This window comes from Phoenix dactylifera, chromosome 17 (assembly GCF_051530095.1).
Source record: "Phoenix dactylifera cultivar Ajwa chromosome 17, Ajwa_hap1_PhDact_Kaust_v1.1, whole genome shotgun sequence".
Classification (NCBI taxonomy): Eukaryota; Viridiplantae; Streptophyta; class Magnoliopsida; order Arecales; family Arecaceae; genus Phoenix; species Phoenix dactylifera.
The window spans coordinates 7,920,130-7,941,569 of record NC_143206.1 but is presented as its reverse complement, the minus strand read 5'-3'; the positions used below and the strand labels follow the sequence as shown (position 1 = coordinate 7,941,569).

General features: G+C 40.7%; 1 protein-coding gene, 1 long non-coding RNA gene and 1 other non-coding gene across 4 annotated transcripts in view; 1 reads left to right on the top strand and 2 right to left on the bottom strand.

Annotated features, from left to right (window-relative positions):
- LOC148703121 (uncharacterized) overlaps positions 1 to 21,440 on the top strand; it is a 43,926-nt gene that overhangs the window by 2,708 nt on the left and 19,778 nt on the right. Inside the window, exon 2 of the long non-coding RNA XR_016398915.1 lies at positions 962 to 1,045. This is a non-coding gene — a long non-coding RNA (uncharacterized LOC148703121). The remainder of the gene's footprint in view (positions 1 to 961; positions 1,046 to 21,440) is intronic.
- Positions 2,396 to 2,502, bottom strand: LOC149751023 (small nucleolar RNA R71). Its single transcript, XR_016398936.1, has one exon. It is a non-coding gene; the product is annotated as a small nucleolar RNA R71 (small nucleolar RNA).
- On the bottom strand, positions 12,511 to 21,317 carry LOC120108118 (uncharacterized). Of its 2 annotated transcripts, none has more exons than XM_089928157.1 (2): positions 20,422 to 21,317; positions 12,511 to 14,231 (listed from the first exon to the last, which is right to left on the bottom strand). In XM_089928157.1, the coding sequence occupies exons 1-2, from the start codon at positions 20,449 to 20,451 to the stop codon at positions 12,552 to 12,554; spliced, it is 1,710 nt and encodes a 569-aa protein (XP_089784283.1). In that variant the 5' UTR covers positions 20,452 to 21,317; the 3' UTR covers positions 12,511 to 12,551. The 2 variants fall into 2 exon arrangements, with proteins under 2 accessions (XP_089784283.1, XP_089784284.1); XM_089928158.1 differs by lacking the exon at positions 20,422 to 21,317 and adding an exon at positions 15,387 to 15,976.

The following is a 21,440-nucleotide window of genomic DNA, read 5'->3' as shown; positions in this document are numbered from 1 at the left end:
ACATCCACATCTTTCTCAGCCGAGCGAGAGAGGACAAGAGGCCACGGAGGAGAGAAGGACACGGAGCAAGAGGGAGAGGCGACCAGGAAGCCAGCCATCTGCACCTCCTCTTCCGATCCATCTACTCAGCCGAGCGTGCGAAGGAGGAGGAGGCCAGCAGCCGTGACGGAAGAGGAAGGGAGCCAGCCGGGCGAGAGGAAGAGGAGAGCCCACGCGAGAGAGAAGAGAAAACAGAGTACTCTGTTTTCTCAACCAAAGGAAACCAAAAAAAAAAGGAAAGAAAAAGGGATTTATGCTTATTTTATTTATTTTATGCTAATCCCTTTTATAAAAATGCTTGCATCTCATATGGATAGCTAAATCTCCTTTAGCTAAGGCTAGGGAAAAGCCTAGCATTTTCTTCATGTATTTTCTTTAATCATCAATGGGATTTTAATGTTTTTGATTTGATTTATGGTGCAGTAGATTTATAAGAATTATTTCAAACTTATATATTTTTTTGATTTGTTATTTTCTCCGGATATAACAGATACTTAGAAATCCCTGTAGTTTAAAATAGAATTACTGTAATCCTGCCCATAAAACTAAATCTATTTTATTATGATTAATAGATGATTTTAAGAAAAGCATGATTAAGTGCTAGGCTGAATCCTAATGCCTTAGTTATATTTTTGTCAATCTGAATATTATTTAGCCTTTAGTTTTTGTTCACTGTCAAATCCCTGTGGATTCGATCTCGGACTCACCGAGAATATTACTTTGCTACACCCTATACTTGGGGTATCCTACGTTTAATTTTCCTTTTTAAAAGAGCAAGATTAAAGACGTAGCAAGTTTTTGGCGCCGTTGCCGGGGATTTGCAACGTGCGAACGAGAACAAGGCTGAAAATTTCAACTCTTTATTTCTAGTTCTTCAATTTTTCTTTATTTTTAACACAGCTGAAATTTCAAATCTTTTCAGATTCAAGGACGATACAAAGCAGGACCAGTAACGAGGAAGATCAAGATCACATTTTTGGATTCCCGGAGTGAACGAACTCCGGCCGTGAGTATTTAAATTAATTTTCCTGTTTTGTTCATACTAGTTCTATTTTTTCTAGATTAGAATTTTACTCTTGTTTAAAACAAAAATTATTTAAAAAAATTATTAATTAAAATAATAAAATAATAAAAAAATAATAAATAAAAAGAAAAAAAATTTTTAGCTAGTTTGCTTGATCAACTATTCAAATGCAATTTAATGTCATGACATAAAATGTTAAAAATCTTCTTGATTATTGCATATAGTATTAAGCATTTGCATAAAATAATCTAAGGGCTGAACCCATTAAAAAGATAAGGTCGGGATTTCATCACTCGTCCTTAGTCCAAAAATCATCCCAGTGCATAAATATCCTAAGCCTAATTAAAATCAACTAGACGTTGGCCCCTAAGGATATTCGAGCTCAATAGGACGAAGACCACTGAAAGTTGCACCAATTTCGCTCTATGACCCCGGTCGATGTCTAGGCAAGCTTTGTCCCTCTAAGTGATTGAAGGGAGACAGTTTCTGTTCGAGGAAAGTGGGTTTTAAGTGGGACCTTTGCTACACGCATCGTGACCCCTCCACTTACCTGGGAGCTTACCTGGTCGACTAGGTTATTAGACCGGATTGGAGGCTTAAGTGTACTCTTCAAACCAGTTAGGAGCTGTCTAGAAATTTTTAGGAAAACATTAGAAATAAGGGTGCTATGCTTTGATATTGTTTGATTGTGAATAATTTTAGTAGCAGGGTGTCAATATTCATAGCTTTAGGTAATATTCATACTCATCCAAAACTCTAAATATATATATATATACAAAATAAATAAATAAATAATTAATAATAATAATAATTATAAAAAAAGTCGACTGGTTAATTGGTCAGTATATGCGGTTGTGGCAAAGGGATAAAACGAAAAGATTATTCCGAGTTGAATCAAGGGATAAAAGTTCAAATAATCAAATGGAAGATAATGGTAGTAATCAGGGAGATAATGAATTTCAAGATGACTTACCTATTAGAACGCTTCATGATTATCTACAACCCACTAGGATCAGTACCCCATCCTGTATGGTTATTCCTACTGCTGCGGGAGCCTTTGACATGAAACCAGGAATAATCCAATTACTCCCAAAGTTTCATGGACTTGACTCCGAAAGTCCCTACTTGCACCTAAAAGAATTTGATGAAGTGTGTTCAACACTTCAATTTAATAATATCAATGAAGAGGTAGTGAAGCTTAAGTTATTTCCTTTTTCTTTAAAGGAAAAAGCTAAGTCATGGTTACATTCTTTAAGACCTAGGACCATAGCTACCTGGCAAGAAATGACAAGAGAATTTTTAAAGAAATTCTTCCCAACACATAAAACAAATACACTTAGAAGAAATATCATGAACTTTGCACAAAAAGATGGAGAAACATTTTTTCAGTGTTGGAAAAGATTTAAGGACCTTCTGCTTGCTTGCCCACATCATGGATATGAAATTTGGAGGGTCATTAGTTTCTTTTATGATGGTTTGTCCTCCAATATGAGACAATTTGTAGAAATGATGTGTAATGGTGAATTTATGAATAAGGAACCAGAGGAAGCCTGGGACTATTTTGATCTGTTGGCAGAAAATGCACAGGCTTGGGATACAATAGATAAGAACGAGAAACCTAAAATACCGACTAATACTAAAGGAGGAATGTATCATGTTAAAGAAGAAAATGATGTAAATTTAAAGATTGCTAATCTAACTAGGAAGGTTGAAGCCATTGAATTAAGCAGAGCCAATACAAGAAAGGCACCTACTATAGATGAAAGTATTTGTGAAATCTGTGAGAGTAATGCACACTTAACCAAGGATTGTCCTACAATCCCCGCCTTCCAAGAAGTGTTGCATGATCAAGCGAATTTCACAAATGCTTATAAGAGACCATTTCCTGAAACATATAATCCTAACTGGCGAAACCATCCGAATTTTAGTTGGAGACATGGACCCACTGCCAATGAATCTCAAGGGAATTCCATACCCTATGTGCCACCCCATAAGAGATCCCTTGAAGATACTTTGCAAACCTTCATGCAAGGGCAGACTCAAATAAATCAGAATACAATGCAATCACTCCAAGAACTTAAAAATTATGTAGGTAGAATTGAGGCTCAACTCAATGTTAGGGAAAAAGGAACATTTCCAGCCCAACCTCAATCTAACCCAAAGGGTCAACATGAGGTCCATGAAGCAAGTTCATCCCAACCTAGATTTGAACAAGCTAAGTCTATCACAACCCTTCGTAGCGGAAAAATAATTAACAAAGAAATTCCAATGAAGGATGACAAACCTGAAAAATCCATTGAGAAAAGGGATGAAAATAATACTGAACAAGATGATCCAATACCTCATCATAAGATAGTTGCTCCATTTCCTCAGCGCTTGCTTGCAGCTAAAAAGGGAATACCTGACCAAGAAATTCTGGAAATTTTTAAACAAGTAAAGATTAACATTCCTTTATTAGATGCCATTAAGCAGATCCCATCTTATGCCAAATTTTTAAAAGATCTTTGTACCATAAAGCGAAAGCTTTATGTACAAAAGAAAGCTTTTCTAACTGAACAGGTGAGTGCTATTCTCAAACACAACACCCCACCTAAATATAAAGATCCTGGTTGTCCTACCATATCTTGCATCATAGGAAACTTCAGGATACAACGAGCCCTTCTGGATTTAGGTGCTAGTGTTAACTTACTGCCCTATTCAGTTTATGAACAGTTAGGACTTGGTGAACTAAAACCCACCAAGGTTACTCTCCAACTTGCCGATCGATCTATAAAGATACCAAGAGGAATAGTCGAGGATGTACTTGTCCAAATTGATAAATTCTACTTTCCAGTCGACTTCATAGTATTAGATACCCAGCCTGTCATGAACTGTACCACTCCAATACCTGTCATTCTAGGCCGCCCATTTCTAGCTACTTCCAATGCTTTGATTAACTGTCGAAATGGAATAATGAAAATGTCATTCGGGAATATGACTATAGATTTTAATATATTTAACATTTGTAAACAACCCGATAATGATAACGAAAATGATGAAATTCATGGAGTTAATCTGATCGATTCTATTGTAGAAGATGCTCTTGTCCCATCTCTTTCTTCTGATCCTTTAGAAACATGCCTAACTCATTTCGGAAATACAGATATCAACCAAAACTTTAGAGAAATCAGTGCTATATTAGATTCAGCTCCTTTGTTGGATACAGATAGGTGGAAATCTTGTTTTGAAGAATTGCCCACACGCAACAATAGTTCTCTACCATCTAGTGTTCAAGCACCTAAACTTGAGCTAAAACCTTTGCCATCTGAGCTCAAGTACGCATACCTTGGTCAAGAAGAGACTTTTCCTGTAATCATATCATCCCAACTCGAACAAAGTCAAGAACTAAAATTATTGAAAATTCTCAAAGAGCATAAGGGAGCAATAGGGTGGACAATTGCTGATATCAAGGGAATTAGTCCCTCAATTTGCACTCATAGAATCCACTTAGAAGCTGATGCCAAACCTTCTCGTCAACCTCAACGTCGATTAAACCCAAACATGAAGGATGTGGTTAGAGCAGAAGTTCTGAAACTTCTGGATGCGGGTATGATCTACCCAATTTCAGATAATAAATGGGTAAGTCCAACCCAAGTGGTCTCGAAAAAATCTGGTGTTACTGTAGTCAAAAATGCTAACAATAAATTAGTTCCAACTAGGGTCCCCACTAGTTGGCGTGTATGCATTGACTATAGGAAACTTAATTCTGTCACTAGGAAGGATCATTTTCCTCTACCTTTTATTGATCAAATTTTAGAAAGGTTAGCAGGTCATAAATATTATTGCTTTCTAGATGGCTATTCAGGTTACAACCAAATTGCAATTGATCCTGAAGATCAGGAAAAGACCACTTTTACATGTCCTTTTGGCACATTTGCTTACAAGAGAATGCCTTTTGGATTATGTAATGCTCCTGCAACCTTCCAAAGATGCATGCTCAGTATTTTCTCCGACATGGTTGAGCGCTTTTTGGAAGTCTTCATGGATGATTTTTCAGTTTTTGGCTCCTCTTTTGAAAACTGTGTGGACCATTTAAGACTAGTCTTAATTCGGTGTGAGGAGAAGAATCTAATCTTAAACTGGAAAAAGTGCCATTTCATGGTAACTAGGGGAATTGTTCTCGGGCATGTCATTTCATTTGAAGGAATTGAAGTAGACAAGGCTAAAATTGACTTAATTGCTAACTTACCCAACCCAAAAACTATCAAAGATATACGCTCATTTTTGGGTCATGCAGGATTTTATAGGAGATTCATTAAAGATTTTAGCTCAATATCTAAACCCTTATGTAATCTCCTTCAAAAGGAAACCCAATTTGTGTGGTCAGAAGAATGTCAAAAAGCTTTTGATAAACTCAAAAGCTTGCTGACCTCTGCTCCCATCATGCAACCACCTGACTGGTCACTTTCTTTTGAAATTATGTGTGATGCCAGTGAATATGCAGTTGGGGTAGTTCTAGGGCAAAGAAAAGAAAGAAAGCCTTATGTTATCTACTATGCAAGTAAGACTTTAAATAGTGCACAAAAGAATTACACCACTACGGAAAAGGAACTACTTGCCGTAGTATTTGCACTAGACAAATTTAGGTCTTACTTGATTGGATCCAAAATCATTATCTACACTGACCATGCTGCCCTTAAGTACCTTCTTTCAAAAAAGGATGCTAAGGCGCGTTTGCTTAGGTGGATCCTTCTGCTCCAAGAATTTTTTCTAGAAATAAGAGATAAAAAGAGGGTAGAAAATGTAGTAGCTGATCACTTGTCCCGTCTGACTCTTTCAGATTCCTTAGACAATTCACCCATAAAAGACACTTTCCCTGATGAGCAACTGTTTGAGATCACATCTTCACCCTGGTTTGCAGACATTGCAAATTTTTTAGTCACAGGTGAACTACCAAGTCATTGGAATAAACAAGACAAAAGAAAATTTTTGACTGAAATAAAAATGTTTTTTGGGATGATCCTTATCTTTTCAAATACTGCCCAGACCAAATTATTAGGAGATGTGTACCTAATGATGAATTTATTAGTGTCATTTCCTTTTGTCATTCTGAAGCTTGCGGTGGTCATTTCTCTGGTAAGAAAACGGCTGCAAAAATTTTACAGTGCGGTTTCTATTGGCCCACCTTGTTCAAAGATTCTCATAATTTTTGCAAAGCTTGCGAGCGTTGTCAAAAGTTAGGTGGGATAACTCGTAGGAATATGATGCCCCTCAACCCAATTTTAATTATCGAAATATTTGATTGTTGGGGAATAGATTTTATGGGTCCATTTCCTCCTTCATTCGAAAATTTGTACATCTTAGTAGCTGTAGATTATGTCTCCAAATGGATTGAGGCAATTCCTTGCAAACATAATGACCATAAAACTATTTTAAAATTTTTAAAAGAAAACATTCTTTCCAGATTTGGAACGCCTCGAGCCATCATCAGTGATGGGGGTTCACACTTCTGTAATAAGCCTTTTGAGGCTTTAATGCGAAAATATGGGATCACCCATAAAGTCGCTACCCCTTATCATCCACAGACAAGTGGACAAGTTGAAGTATCCAATCGATCAATTAAGAATATTCTGGAAAAAACGGTTAACCCAAATCGCAAAGACTGGTCTTTGCGTTTAACTGATGCACTTTGGGCATATCGTACTGCTTTTAAAAGTCCAATTGGAATGTCTCCGTACCGTCTTATTTTTGGTAAACCGTGTCACTTGCCTGTGGAATTGGAGCATAGGGCATACTGGGCTATTAAGAGATTTAATTTTGATTTGGATAAGGCTAGTTCACTACGCAAACTTCAACTTAATGAACTAGAGGAAATCAGGAATGAAGCATATGAGAATGCTCGAATTTATAAGAATAAAATGAAAGTCTTTCATGATAGAAATATTATGAGAAAAACATTTGAGCCTTCCCAGAAAGTTCTATTGTATAATTCAAGACTTCATTTATTTCCAGGAAAATTGAGATCTAGGTGGACTGGCCCATTTATAGTTAAAACTGTTTATCCGTATGGAACCGTTGAGATAGAGAATTCAAACACCGGTAATATTTTTAAAGTAAATGGCCAACATTTGAAGTTATTTTTGGACAACTTTACCCCAGAAATTGAATCGACCAATCTGGGAGATCCTGTTTATCAGGATTGATCTCTATATCTGCTAGAGATCCTTTGTTTGTACATAATTTTTCTTTCTTTCATATGACAATTGGTGAGCAACAACAGTGTGCAGTCATTCTATCAGGTAAATTCTAACCTTCAGCCTTATTATCCTTCATACTATCATATTTAATGCATTCATGTTGCAACATTGGGGACAATGTTGAAATTAAGTTGGGGGGGAGAGATTACTGTATTTTTCTATATATCATACTAATTGTCACATCTTTCAAAAAAAAAAATTAAATAAACAAATAAAAATAAAAATAATAATAATAATATATATATATATAATAATAATAATAATAATAGTAATAATAATAACAAACATATATTTTGTTTCATTTAATTACCACTTTAATTTTTTTTCAAAGAATTAAATATGTGTAGCTATTAAGGCAAGGAGCGCATTATGACTTATCAGAGACCTATTACTAGATCCCCACATAAGTATTCAATGACAATAGGAAGGCCTCAGGAGTTCACTTGTGTTACCTATTTGTTTGTTGACCTTATTCGCAAGAGAAGTACGAGTGTCCTTATCCTAAAGTTCATGTTTTAGTTTTCACATAAAGATAGAGCTTGAAATTCCCGGCTAGATCACCTGGGTGCCTTATGTTCTGACCTTGGTTGACCTATAGTCACAATACAGTCACGTTACATAAAAAAAAAAAAAAAAGAGAGAAATAATACAGTTTGTCTTCACTGAGTAACCGGGCCTCTTGCCTACAAAGCAGCGAGTGTTCGCGTTAAAAGGTGAAAATGACTGAAATAAGTGACTAGTCTGACCTCGTGGCGTAGTCTGGTTCGAGTAATTAAGTCTGAGGGGTGTTTCACCTAATGCCTTGAGCCAACTGGATCAAGAGTCATTGACCCAAAGCTCGTTATATGGACCTTACTAGAGCCTAATGGAGTTAGATTGTTGTAGTCACTGTGTGAAAAAAAAGAAAAAAGAAAAAAGAAAAAATTTATTGAAATAAACATGAGTGGGTTAGTTAAATTAAAACCAAGTGACTTGTGGATGACTGGTTTGACTCCATTGTTTTAGAATTCTGTGTACCTGGGATGTCTAGTTGGGATTGATAGCTTCATTTTTATATGCGAACCATTCTGGACAAATAACATGTGATATTCGGAAAATTTAGTGGGTCGGAAGCTAACAAATGGTAGTTAACACTTGTGAATTTGAGTAGTGCACCTAGAACTCAAAGGGTACCCAATTGTGGTGGAGGTATAGGTATTCTGAGACGTCACATTTACATTTGCCTTAAGAGGTGCTATGTTTTAAAGTATCTTCTAACTTAAAAACGATGTTTGTGGATAACATCACTGCAAACCCTCACGAGACAACACTCGTCCACTAGGGTAACCTAGGGGTTTAACGGCTTGTTGCACGTGCTAAGTGCAATCGTAATGCTCTACGAAAGTGAGTCTTTATTTTAATTCATGCATATTGATATATATATATTAATAAAATAAATAATACTTTTGCACCCTCATTTTATTATTTTCACACTAAATTGCTAGAGACTAGCAATAAGCTAGTTGGGGGGTGTGATGAGAGTACAAAAGTAAAATTTTCATATTATCTTAATTAGTATTATAGCTAATCTTTATTAATAAAATTAATTAATTAATGCTTTATCTGTGTCTGAGTGCATATAATTCAAAAAACCCTATAATGCTGGATTTTAGCCCAATGCCCGGTAGTTCGAGCTCAACAAATCCTTAGCGTCTCATCTGAGCCTCACGTCGCCAGTCATCCGCATGCAATCCATATCACTGTAACCACATGTTTCAGCCAGCACAAATGCCCGCATCGTGGAGCTTCCTAGCATCATCAAAACCATCCATGTGGCTTTCCAAGCATCATGGCATCTCCTCCATGGAACCTAAATCAAACCCATGGAACCTAAATCAAACCCAAGGGACCTAAGCCAAACCGGCTCTTCAATTCAAGCCACATCTCATTCATGGTTTTGGATTCCCCTGTTTCAAGAATATTCAGCTGCATTCCTTTCTTCCCATCATTCATCTATACTCAAAACATCAACGACAGCAAAGGAAAGAAGGCAAACCGTTTGCATTCCACTTCAGCAATCCCCCATCCGCTCGAGCACGCATCCGTGAACGTCCATGGCAGCATGAAACCAAGACGTTTCCCCTGTTTCCTCCCAGCTCATCCACGCGTTCCAGCAGACAAATCCTTAGCGATTCGACTTCCTTCATCCCGTATCTCAAGCAACCACGGATCATTTCCAAGCCACGAAGTCTTGCATTCAAATCTAACATCAATGTCTACAGTTGCTCAAATTCTGCAACATTCCCAGCCGAGGAGTCCCAAGCCATGTCTCTTCCGCTCCCAGTTCCTAAGCGTCCACAACGCATCCTTCGGTCTTCCCAGCCACACTGCTGAAGGTGTCTATAAAAGGAACTCAAGAGAGAGGAGCAAAGGCCATCTGGTGGAGGTAGAACCAGCCGACGGAAGAGGAGGAAAGAAGGAGGAGAGGCTACGAAGCCAACATCCACATCTTTCTCAGCCGAGCGAGAGATGACAAGAGGCCACGGAGGAGAGAAGGACACGGAGCAAGAGGGAGAGGCGACCAGGAAGCCAGCCATCTGCACCTCCTCTTCCGATCCATCTACTCAGCCGAGCGTGCGAAGGAGGAGGAGGCCAGCAGCCGTGACGGAAGAGGAAGGGAGCCAGCCGGGCGAGAGGAAGAGGAGAGCCCACGCGAGAGAGAAGAGAAAACAGAGTACTCTGTTTTCTCAACCAAAGGAAATCAAAAAAAAAAAGAAAGAAAAAGGGATTTATGCTTATTTTATTTATTTTATGCTAATCCCTTTTATAAAAATGCTTGCATCTCATATGGATAGCTAAATCTCCTTTAGCTAAGGCTAGGGAAAAGCCTAGCATTTTCTTCATGTATTTTCTTTAATCATCAATGGAATTTTAATGTTTTTGATTTGATTTATGGTGCAGTAGATTTATAAGAATTATTTCAAACTTATATATTTTTTTGATTTGTTATTTCCTCCGGGTATAACAGATACTTAGAAATCTCTGTAGTTTAAAATAGAATTACTGTAATCCTGCCCATAAAACTAAATCTATTTTATTATGATTAATAGATGATTTTAAGAAAAGCATGATTAAGTGCTAGGCTGAATCCTAATGCCTTAGTTATATTTTTGTCAATCTGAATATTATTTAGCCTTTAGTTTTTGTTCACTGTCAAATCCCTGTGGATTCGATCTCGGACTCACCGAGAATATTACTTTGCTACACCCTATACTTGGGGTATCCTACGTTTAATTTCCCTTTTTAAAAGAGCAAGATTAAAGACGTAGCACCTGTCAAGTGAAGTGCCAACCCTAAAGGGTAAAAAGTGAGCTGACTTCGTGAGGCGATCAACAATCACCCACACTGCATCATTCCTCCTTACTGTCCTTGGAAGCCCAGTAACAAAATCCATAGTAATGTGCTCCCATTTCCACTCTGGAATCTCTAGTGGTTCTAGCAAACCAGCCGGCCTCTGATGCTCAGCTTTTACTTGCTGATATACCAAGCACCGAGCTACAAATCCTGCTATCTCTCTCTTCATGCCGTTCCACCAGAAGTGTTCCCGTAAATCTCTATACATTTTAGTACTACCGGGATGAATAGAGAAACGAGACTGATGAGCTTCCTCCAGAATCTCTCTTTTTAGATCAGCATCCCTGGGCACACATAATCTACTGCCAAAACGCAGAGTACCATCCGGGTGGATTCGGAGTTCGGGTCGTAACCCTCTCTCCACATCATTTCTAAGCTGACATAAATGTGCATCTGTCTGTTGAGCAGCTTTTATTCTTTCTATCAAGGTGGGTTGCACCAACAAACTAGCCAACATACTTCCAGCATCCTTGGTAATCACCTCGATCTGCATCATATCAAAATCTTTCAAAATCTGTTTCTGAGTGGTAAGCAAAGATATGGAGCCCACTGCTGACTTCCTACCGAGAGCATCTGCCACAACATTAGCCTTTCCCGGATGATATTTGATGCTTAGATTATAATCTTTTAGTAGCTCAAGCCATCTTCTTTGCCTCATGTTTAATTCCTTCTGAGTAAATATATACTTTAGGCTTTTGTGATCAGTAAAAACCTCACAAGGCTCACCATATAAATAATGTCGCCAAATCTTCAAAGCAAAGACCACTGCTGCCAACTCCAAATCATGTGTCGGATAGTTCTGCTCATATGGCTTCAGCTGTCTAGAGGCATAGGCTACTACTTTATCATTCTGCATTAGTACACAGCCTAATCCTTTCTTGGAGGCATCACTATAGATGATGAAACCCCCAGTACTGGTTGGCAAAGTAAGAATAGGAGCAGATACCAGCCTTTGCTTTAGCTCTTGAAAACTTTGCTCACAATCTTCACTCCATACAAACTTTGCTCGTTTCTGGGTCAAACGAGTCAAAGGAGTAGCGATCCGAGAGAATCCTTCCACAAATCTTCTATAATAACCAGCCAAACCCAAGAAGCTTCTGATTTCAGTGACATTAGTAGGACGAGGCCAATCCACCACTGCTTCTATTTTCTTTGGGTCCACTGATATCCCTTCTTTAGAGATTACATGACCAAGAAATGCAATACTATCCAGCCAGAAATCACATTTGCTCAGTTTGGCATATAATCTATTCTCCTGAAGAATCTGTAATACCACTCTCAAGTGATCTTCATGTTCTTCTTTGCTCTTAGAATAGATCAGTATATCATCAATGAAAACAATAACAAACTGATCCAAATACTGCTTAAAGATCCTGTTCATCAGATCCATAAAAGCAGCTGGTGCATTGCTTAGTCCAAATGGCATAATTAAAAATTCATAGTGCCCATACCTAGTTCGAAATGCAGTCTTCGGCACATCATTTGCTAGGATTTTCAATTGATGATACCCAGATCGCAGATCTATCTTGGAGAAGACTTGGGCACCTTGCAGCTGATCAAATAAATCATCAATCCGGGGCAAAGGGTATTTGTTCTTCACTGTCACCTTGTTCAACTCCCGGTAATCAATACACAGCCACATACTTCCATCCTTCTTCTTGACAAATAGTACAGGAGCTCCCCATGGTGAAACACTCGGGCGAATGAATTTCTTCTCTAGAAGTTCCTGTAGCTGAACCTTCAACTCTCTCAGCTCTGCCGGGGCCATCCGATAAGGAGCCTTCGAGATAGGCCCAACACCCGGTAAGAGATCGATCCGAAAATCAATCTCCCGATCAGGAGGTAATCTAGGTAGATCATCAGGAAAATACTTCTGGATACTCTCTCACAATAGGGATATCCTCTAGCCTTGTTTCTTTTGTAGTGTCTACCACACAAGCTAGGTAAGCCTGACACCCCTTTCTGAGGGCCTTCCTTACACTCATTGCAGAGATAATGTGCAAAGAGGGATTCTTAGTGGGTGCATCACCCTGATAGAAGATTTCCTGTTCACCAGGTATCTGAAACACTACCCTCTTGCCAAAGCAATCAATGTGAGCATGATATTCAGACAGCCAATTCATACCAAGGATGACATCAAAATCATACATGTCTAACAGTACTAAGTCAGCCAAAAATTTTCTGTCCTCTATCTGAATTATGCAGTTTTTATGAACAGAATCCACCACTACTGTCTTCTTGAGAGGGGTAGCAACAAGTAAAGGCTCATCTAACTTATCAGGCATAAGATGCAAGGATGCAGAGAACTTGGAGGATATAAAGGAATGTGTAGCGCCAGAATCAAATAGTACTGAAGCATCAACAGAGTTGATGGGAATCATACCTGCCACAACTCTGTCACTGGCACTAGCATCCTGTCGTGTTAGTGCGTACACCCGTGCAGCTCCTCTCTGCATCTGATCAGTTGGTCTAGAAGGTCCAGATTCAACTTTCTTTTTGTTCGGGCAATCTCTGGCTATGTGTCCTGGCTGCCCACATATAAAACAGGCTCCCATCCTCTTCAAGCAAGGACCAGAATGCATTTTGTCACAGTAATAACAAGCCTTAAATTTCTTCTTCTTGTTAGGAGGGCCTTCAAAGTTTCTTGGTCGGTTCATTAGATTCCTTGACGTCTCGGCCCTTTTCTGCTCATCTCTTTTCTTCCCTGATTTCTTCAGATCGGCTTCTACCTTCAGTGCTCTCTCCAGGGCCTCTCCGTAGCTGGTAAAAATCAGAACTGACAACCGGGATCGAATTTCGTCCCTCAAGCCTTGCTCAAATCTATTAGCCTTGCTTCTCTCAATCTCTATCATCTGAGGGCAGAACCGACCCAGCTTAGTAAATTTGTTGGCATATTCTAGCACAGTCATATCATTTGTCTGCCTCAGAGATAAGAATTCATTTTCTTTAGATATTCTGATTGACTCAGAAAAATACTGGTCATAAAACATCTTCTTGAATTCCTCCCATGTCGGTAGCTCATCCTCACCCTCGAGTGCAGCTTCAATAGCCGTCCACCAGAACTCTGCATTCCCCTTCAGCATAGGGATAGCCAATCTGACCTTTACTTCTTCGAGATATTGCAAGGCTTTGAACATCTTCTCTACCTCCCGAATCCAGGTCTCAGCAACCAGAGGGTCAGCTCCACCATCAAACATAGGTGGGTTGAGCCTACGGAATCGCTCATAGTAGGACTCAATGGACTGTGCAGGTTGGACAGTGGCCTGCACCTGCTGCTGCATCTGCATCTGCATCTGCTGCTGCACCTGCTGCTGCATCTGCATCTGCTGTTGCATCTGCTGCTGCATCTGTTGCTGCATTTGCTGCTGCATCTGAAGGAGCTGAGTCATCACCTGACTTGCTCCTGCAAAATCAGCCTGGGTGGCAGCTGGGTTAGGAGTTTGCTCGGCTGGCTTCCTGGCAACTCCTCTCCCTCTTGCTCCTCTCCTCCGAGCTGCAATATTTGCCAAGACTTCATTCTCTCTGTTCCTCATTTTCACCTATTAAAAAAAAAATAAAAAAAAAATTAGCATAATTCAATTAACTAATTTTCTTTATTTTGAATATGCCGAATTTAATTTAACGAGACTTAACTACCCATTTCCCTTACTAAAACTCTTCTTTTTTTTTTATTAAACCTATTGCTCTGATACCACTAAATGTCACGACCCAAATCCGGATCATGACACGGCCGTGCTATTGCAATCTTATGCACACAATAACACGAAGCCACTTAAAATTTCGTCATGAAAATAAATAGTTTCATTTACTAATGTCATAACATTGTTCATGAAGTTGGAACAGTACAGAGCTTCTAAAATTTAATTATTACATAATATTTTCAATTACCCCAACCCTGAATAACACCAAGCTCCCTGCTCCTAGTAGTCTTATTCATCTGTAAAAAAAATAAATAAAAAGATATGAGCTACACAGCTCAGTAAGTAACCAGGTACTATCTTATTGGATCAAGTACAATTATGCCAATGCAGTGATTAAAAAGCCAACAGTTGTAGTAAAATAAAACATTTTATAGATGATATACACAAATCAGGTCATAAAGCAATGCATGATCCATCCATGAAAATTCATAACCATGATAATGCAAGTCATATAGAAATATTGCCATTTATCCATACTTTATAAAACATACTCTCAGACGGATGTGCTGCTATGGTCACTATAATCCCGTGACAGGGCCTGTTAATCTTAGTCGACTAATTCTGTTATTCGTTACCAACTTTAACCCGTTGGCAGAGGGCCTGTTATTCTTTGGATGCTAGCTCCAGGGTGTCGACTGGCCTCTATTTCTAGAGGTGGTCATAGCTATCTGAGAGTTCATAAATCATATTCTTTTTCTTTCATAAATCATAATCATCATAAAGAGGTTGGAAAATGATAAATGGCATTATATAATTTAAAATGCATAAACATGCCTCAAATATCATTTTTCATGCAGTCTAACATAATCATAATTTCATAACTCATACATCATCAAATATTCATGAAGGATGCTCTTTAATCAAATTCATGTATCACATGCAATCATATACTTGATCCTAATTTTGAGAAAAATATATCATAAGCAATACATTTTCATAATGATGAATAAACAGTAATTTAAAAACTTTAAGATCAGTGCCAAGGTTACTTACTGCAATATGCTTTCCAATTTCTTACGTCCGGGTGACAAATCCTTGATCACCTAAATAAATCACATAGGGGTCACATTATTCTCTAATTATTTCATTATTTTCTAATTTATCATAACATGAATTTACTTGCTTGGATCTCAAGTCCAATTTACTTAATTTAGAGCCCTTGGCCTCGATTTAGAACCAGATTGGGTTCACGTAGGTCAATTGGGTCTTTAATTAAAGAATTGGGCTCGGTTCCTGATTGGGTCTAGCCCTATCGGGTCAATTTGGTCTTCTGATTATATTATTGGGCTCAATTTCAAGTCCAATTAGGTTTAATTTTGGTCCAGGGTCAATGTGGCTCATCTAGGCTTGAGTCAGGGTCAGCCCAAAGTCAATTCGGTCTCAATTTAGTTAAACTGGTTTTGATTTGGGCTTGATTCATATTCAATTTGGGTTTGCTGAGACTAACTCAGCTTAATTAGGTTCAGACCCAACTCAATTGGGCTTAATTTGGTTTGGATTTAACCCAATTTATAGTTTGGGTTCGTCCGGACTTAGCCCAATCAGACTGGGCTCGGTTTTAGTCAAATTTGGCTAAACTCATTTTTCTTTTCTTTTATTTGGGCCTAACAACCCAAACTCGGATCCGACCCGTTAGGTCGGACCCGTTAAGGGTCTCTCTTTTTTTTCTTTTCTTTTCTTTTCTTTTTCTTTTTCTTTTCTTTTCTTCTTTTTCTTTTCTTCCTTCCTCTTCCCGAACCTTCTTCTCCCTCCTTCATTTCTTCTCCTCCTCTTCTCCCGCGATGGAAGAAAAGGAAGAGGGCTCGGGAGAGGGGCAACGGCCGACGGCGCCCGGCGGCCAGCCTGCGGTGTCCACGGTCGCGCCCGCGGCCGTGCCTGCGGTCGTGCCCGTGGCCGTGCTCGAGGCCGCTTCGGCGACCCGCGGCCGCGTCTGCATCCCACTGCCGGCGACCCGCGTCCCGCTGCCGGCGACCCGCGTCCCACGGCCAACGACCCGCGGCCCACGGCCGAGGCCGGCGCCCGCGGTTGCGACTGTGGATCAACCACAGGTATTTTTTTTTTCTATTCTTCCTCTTCCTCTCTTATTCTTTTTCTTCCTCCCCTTCTTTCTTCTCCCGTGGAGTGGAGATCGGACTCGGGGAGGGCCTGAGCCACAGCCGGCGGCACTCCCCGGCCGGTCAGCGACACCGGCCGCGCCTGGCCTGCGGCCGCCATGGTCTGTGACCGACGCTGTTCGGCCACCCCGACCGACGCCCGTCTTTTTTTTTAAGCTAGATCTACAAAAATAAATTATGAAGAAGGGCTTTACCTGCTTTGAAGGGGATCGTTTGTCTCCTACTCCGGCGATGCAGCCCTCTGCTCCGGCGACGTGGGACTAACACGGGGTCCTGCCAATCGGAGAGGATTGTGAGAGAGGGAGACAAATAGTGGAGGAGGAGGAGGGACGGGTGGTGAAATGGTAGCCGATCGGGGCTTCTTGTAGCCTCGATCACTGGGGGAGGCGGACGGTTGTAACCGCCCACCATCAGGCGTTACAAACGCCTGCACGATGGTGTAATGCCCCCCTCCGTTTCTCTTGGGAGTGGGGCGGTTATCACATTCTCCCCTCCTTATTAGAATTTCGTCCTCGAAATTTACATACCTGCATTGTCAAAGAGTTGCGGATGTCTCGCTCGCATATCCTCCGCAAGTTCCCATGTGGCCTCTCTCTCCGAATGGTTGCTCCACTGAACTTTCACATAGGGAATGATACGTCGCCTCAGGACCTGCTCCTTATGATCAATGATGCGTAAAGGATACTCTTCATAAGTCAGGTCTTTATCAATCTGCAGGGGCTCATGCTGTACTATGTGGCTGGGATCAGGAATGTATCTCCGTAGAAGAGAAACGTGGAAGACATGATGCACACTGGATAACTCGGGTGGCAAAGCCAATCTGTAAGCAACCTCCCCTACTCTGGCAAGAATCTCAAAGGGTCCAATGTAGCGAGGACTCAATTTACTATGTCTTCCAAATCTTGTAACACCCTTCGAAGGTGAAACTTTTAAGAATACAAAATCCCCCTCCTGAAATTTCACTTCTCTTCTTTTCTTATCTGCCCAGCTTTTCTGTCTATCTTGTGCTGCCTTGAGCCTTTTCCTGATCAGTAGAATCTTCTCCCTAGCACTCTGAACTAATTCAGGGCCCAACAACTTCTTCTCTCCAACATCATCCCAATGTAAAGGAGACCGACATTTTCTTCCATACAGGGCTTCATAAGGTGCCATCTGGATGCTAGAATGATAACTATTATTGTAAGCAAACTCCACTAGTGATATATGATCATCCCAGCAACCTCCCAGATCAACAGTACTAGTCCGCAGCATATCCTCCAGGGTCTGGATCGTCCTCTCTGACTGACCATCAGTCTGAGGGTGATAAGCAGTGCTGAGTCTCAAATCAGTGCCCATAGCAGTCTGAAAGCTTCTCCAAAATCCAGATACAAAGCGGGGGTCCCGATCAGATACAATGCTTACTGGTACCCCATGTAAGCGCACAATATCATCAATATACCTCTGAGCCAGCCTGTCAAGTGAAGTGCCAACCCTAAAGGGTAAAAAGTGAGCTGACTTCGTGAGGCGATCAACAATCACCCACACTGCATCATTCCTCCTTACTGTCCTTGGAAGCCCAGTAACAAAATCCATAGTAATGTGCTCCCATTTCCACTCTGGAATCTCTAGTGGTTCTAGCAAACCAGCCGGCCTCTGATGCTCAGCTTTTACTTGCTGACATACCAAGCACCGAGCTACAAATCCTGCTATCTCTCTCTTCATGCCGTTCCACCAGAAGTGTTCCCGTAAATCTCTATACATTTTAGTACTACCGGGATGAATAGAGAAACGAGACTGATGAGCTTCCTCCAGAATCTCTCTTTTTAGATCAGCATCCCTGGGCACACATAATCTACTGCCAAAACGCAGAGTACCATCCGGGTGGATTCGGAGTTCGGGTCGTAACCCTCTCTCCACATCATTTCTAAGCTGACATAAATGTGCATCTGTCTGTTGAGCAGCTTTTATTCTTTCTATCAAGGTGGGTTGCACCAACAAACTAGCCAACATACTTCCAGCACCCTTGGTAATCACCTCGATCTGCATCATATCAAAATCTTTCAAAATCTGTTTCTGAGTGGTAAGCAAAGATATGGAGCCCACTGCTGACTTCCTACTGAGAGCATCTACCACAACATTAGCCTTTCCCGGATGATATTTGATGCTTAGATTATAATCTTCTAGTAGCTCAAGCCATCTTCTTTGCCTCATGTTTAATTCCTTCTGAGTAAATATATACTTTAGGCTTTTGTGATCAGTAAAAACCTCACAAGGCTCACCATATAAATAATGTCGCCAAATCTTCAAAGCAAAGACCACTGCTGCCAACTCCAAATCATGTGTCGGATAGTTCTGCTCATATGGCTTCAGCTGTCTAGAGGCATAGGCTACTACGTTATCATTCTGCATTAGTACACAGCCTAATCCTTTCTTGGAGGCATCACTATAGATGATGAAACCCCCAGTACTGGTTGGCAAAGTAAGAATAGGAGCAGATACCAGCCTTTGCTTTAGCTCTTGAAAACTTTGCTCACAATCTTCACTCCATACAAACTTTGCTCGTTTCTGGGTCAAACGAGTCAAAGAAGTAGCGATCCGAGAGAATCCTTCCACAAATCTTCTATAATAACCAGCCAAACCCAAGAAGCTTCTGATTTCAGTGACATTAGTAGGACGAGGCCAATCCACCACTGCTTCTATTTTCTTTGGGTCCACTGATATCCCTTCTTTAGAGATTACATGACCAAGAAATGCAATACTATCCAGCCAGAAATCACATTTGCTCAGTTTGGCATATAATCTATTCTCCTGAAGAATCTGTAATACCACTCTCAAGTGATCTTCATGTTCTTCTTTGCTCTTAGAATAGATCAGTATATCATCAATGAAAACAATAACAAACTGATCCAAATACTGCTTAAAGATCCTGTTCATCAGATCCATAAAAGCAGCTGGCGCATTGGTTAGTCCAAATGGCATAACTAAAAATTCATAGAGCCCATACCTAGTTCGAAATGCAGTCTTCGGCACATCATTTGCTAGGATTTTCAATTGATGATACCCAGACCGCAGATCTATTTTGGAGAAGACTTGGGCACCTTGTAGCTGATCAAATAAATCATCAATCCGGGGCAAAGGGTATTTGTTCTTCACTGTCACCTTGTTCAACTTCCGGTAATCAATACACAGTCGCATACTTCCATCCTTCTTCTTGACAAATAGTACAGGAGCTCCCCATGGTGAAACACTCGGGCGAATGAATTTCTTCTCTAGAAGTTCCTGTAGCTGAACCTTCAACTCTCTCAGCTCTGCCGGGGCCATCCGATAAGGAGCCTTCGAGATAGGCCCAACACCCGGTAAGAGATCGATCCGAAAATCAATCTCCCGATCAGGAGGTAATCCAGGTAGATCATCAGGGAATACTTCTGGATACTCTCTCACAATAGGGATATCCTCTAGCCTTGTTTCTTTTGTAGTGTCTACCACACAAGCTAGGTAGGCCTGACACCCCTTTCTGAGGGCCTTCCTTGCACTCATTGCAGAGATAATGTGCAAAGAGGGATTCTTAGTGGGTGCATCACCCTGATAGAAGATTTCCTGTTCACCAGGTATCTGAAACACTACCCTCTTGCCAAAGCAATCAATGTGAGCATGATATTCAGACAGCCAATTCATATCAAGGATGACATCAAAATCATACATGTCTAACAGTACTAAGTCAGCCAAAAATTTTCTGTCCTCTATCTGAATTATGCAGTTTTTATGAACAGAATCCACCACTACTGTCTTCTTGAGAGGGGTAGCAACAAGTAAAGGCTCATCTAACTTATCAGGCATAAGATGCAAGGATGCAGAGAACTTGGAGGATATAAAGGAATGTGTAGCGCCAGAATCAAATAGTACTGAAGCATCAACAGAGTTGATGGGAATCATACCTGCCACAACTCTGTCACTGGCACTAGCATCCTGTCGTGTCAGTGCGTACACCCGTGCAGCTCCTCTCTGCATCTGATCAGTTGGTCTAGAAGGTCCAGATTCAACTTTCTTTTTGTTCGGGCAATCTCTGGCTATGTGTCCTGGCTGCCCACATATAAAACAGGCTCCCATCCTCTTCAAGCAAGGACCAGAATGCATTTTGTCACAGTAATAACAAGCCTTAAATTTCTTCTTCTTGTTAGGAGGGCCTTCAAAGTTTCTTGGTCGGTTCATTAGATTCCTTGACGTCTCGGCCCTTTTCTGCTCACCTCTTTCCTTCCCTGATTTCTTCAGATTTGCTTCTACCTTCAGTGCTCTCTCCAGGGCCTCTCCGTAGCTGGTAAAAATCAGAAGTGACAACCGGGATCGAATTTCATCCCTCAAGCCTTGCTCAAATCTATTAGCCTTGCTTCTCTCAATCTCTATCATCTGAGGGCAGAACCGACCCAGCTTAGTAAATTTGTTGGCATATTCTAGCACAGTCATATCATCTGTCTGCCTCAGAGATAAGAATTCATTTTCTTTAGATATTCTGACTGACTCAGAAAAATACTGGTCATAAAACATCTTCTTGAATTCCTCCCATGTCGGTAGCTCATCCTCACCCTCGAGTGCAGCTTCAATAGCCGTCCACCAGAACTCTGCATTCCCCTTCAGCATAGGGATAGCCAATCTGACCTTTACTTCTTCGGGATATTGCAAGGCTTTGAACATCTTCTCTACCTCCCGAATCCAGGTCTCAGCAACCAGAGGGTCAGCTCCACCGTCAAACATAGGTGGGTTGAGCCTACGGAATCGCTCATAGTAGGACTCAATGGACTGTGCAGGTCGGACAGTGGCCTGCACCTGCTGCTGCATCTGCATCTGCACCTGTTGCTGCATCTGCATCTGCACCTGCTGCTGCATCTGCATCTGCTGTTGCACCTGCTGCTGCATCTGCATCTGCTGCTGCATTTGCTGCTGCATCTGAAGGAGCTGA

Bases quoted from the DNA above. Each gene is read 5' to 3' on its own strand.
- LOC120108118 (XM_089928157.1), bottom strand. From the start codon at position 20,451: ATGCTAGTGCCAGTGACAGAGTTGTGGCAG. The intron at 14,232-20,421 runs GTATGATTCCCA...TTTTTTTAATAG, and splicing joins CAGTGACAGAGTTGTGGCAG to GTGAAAATGAGGAACAGAGA.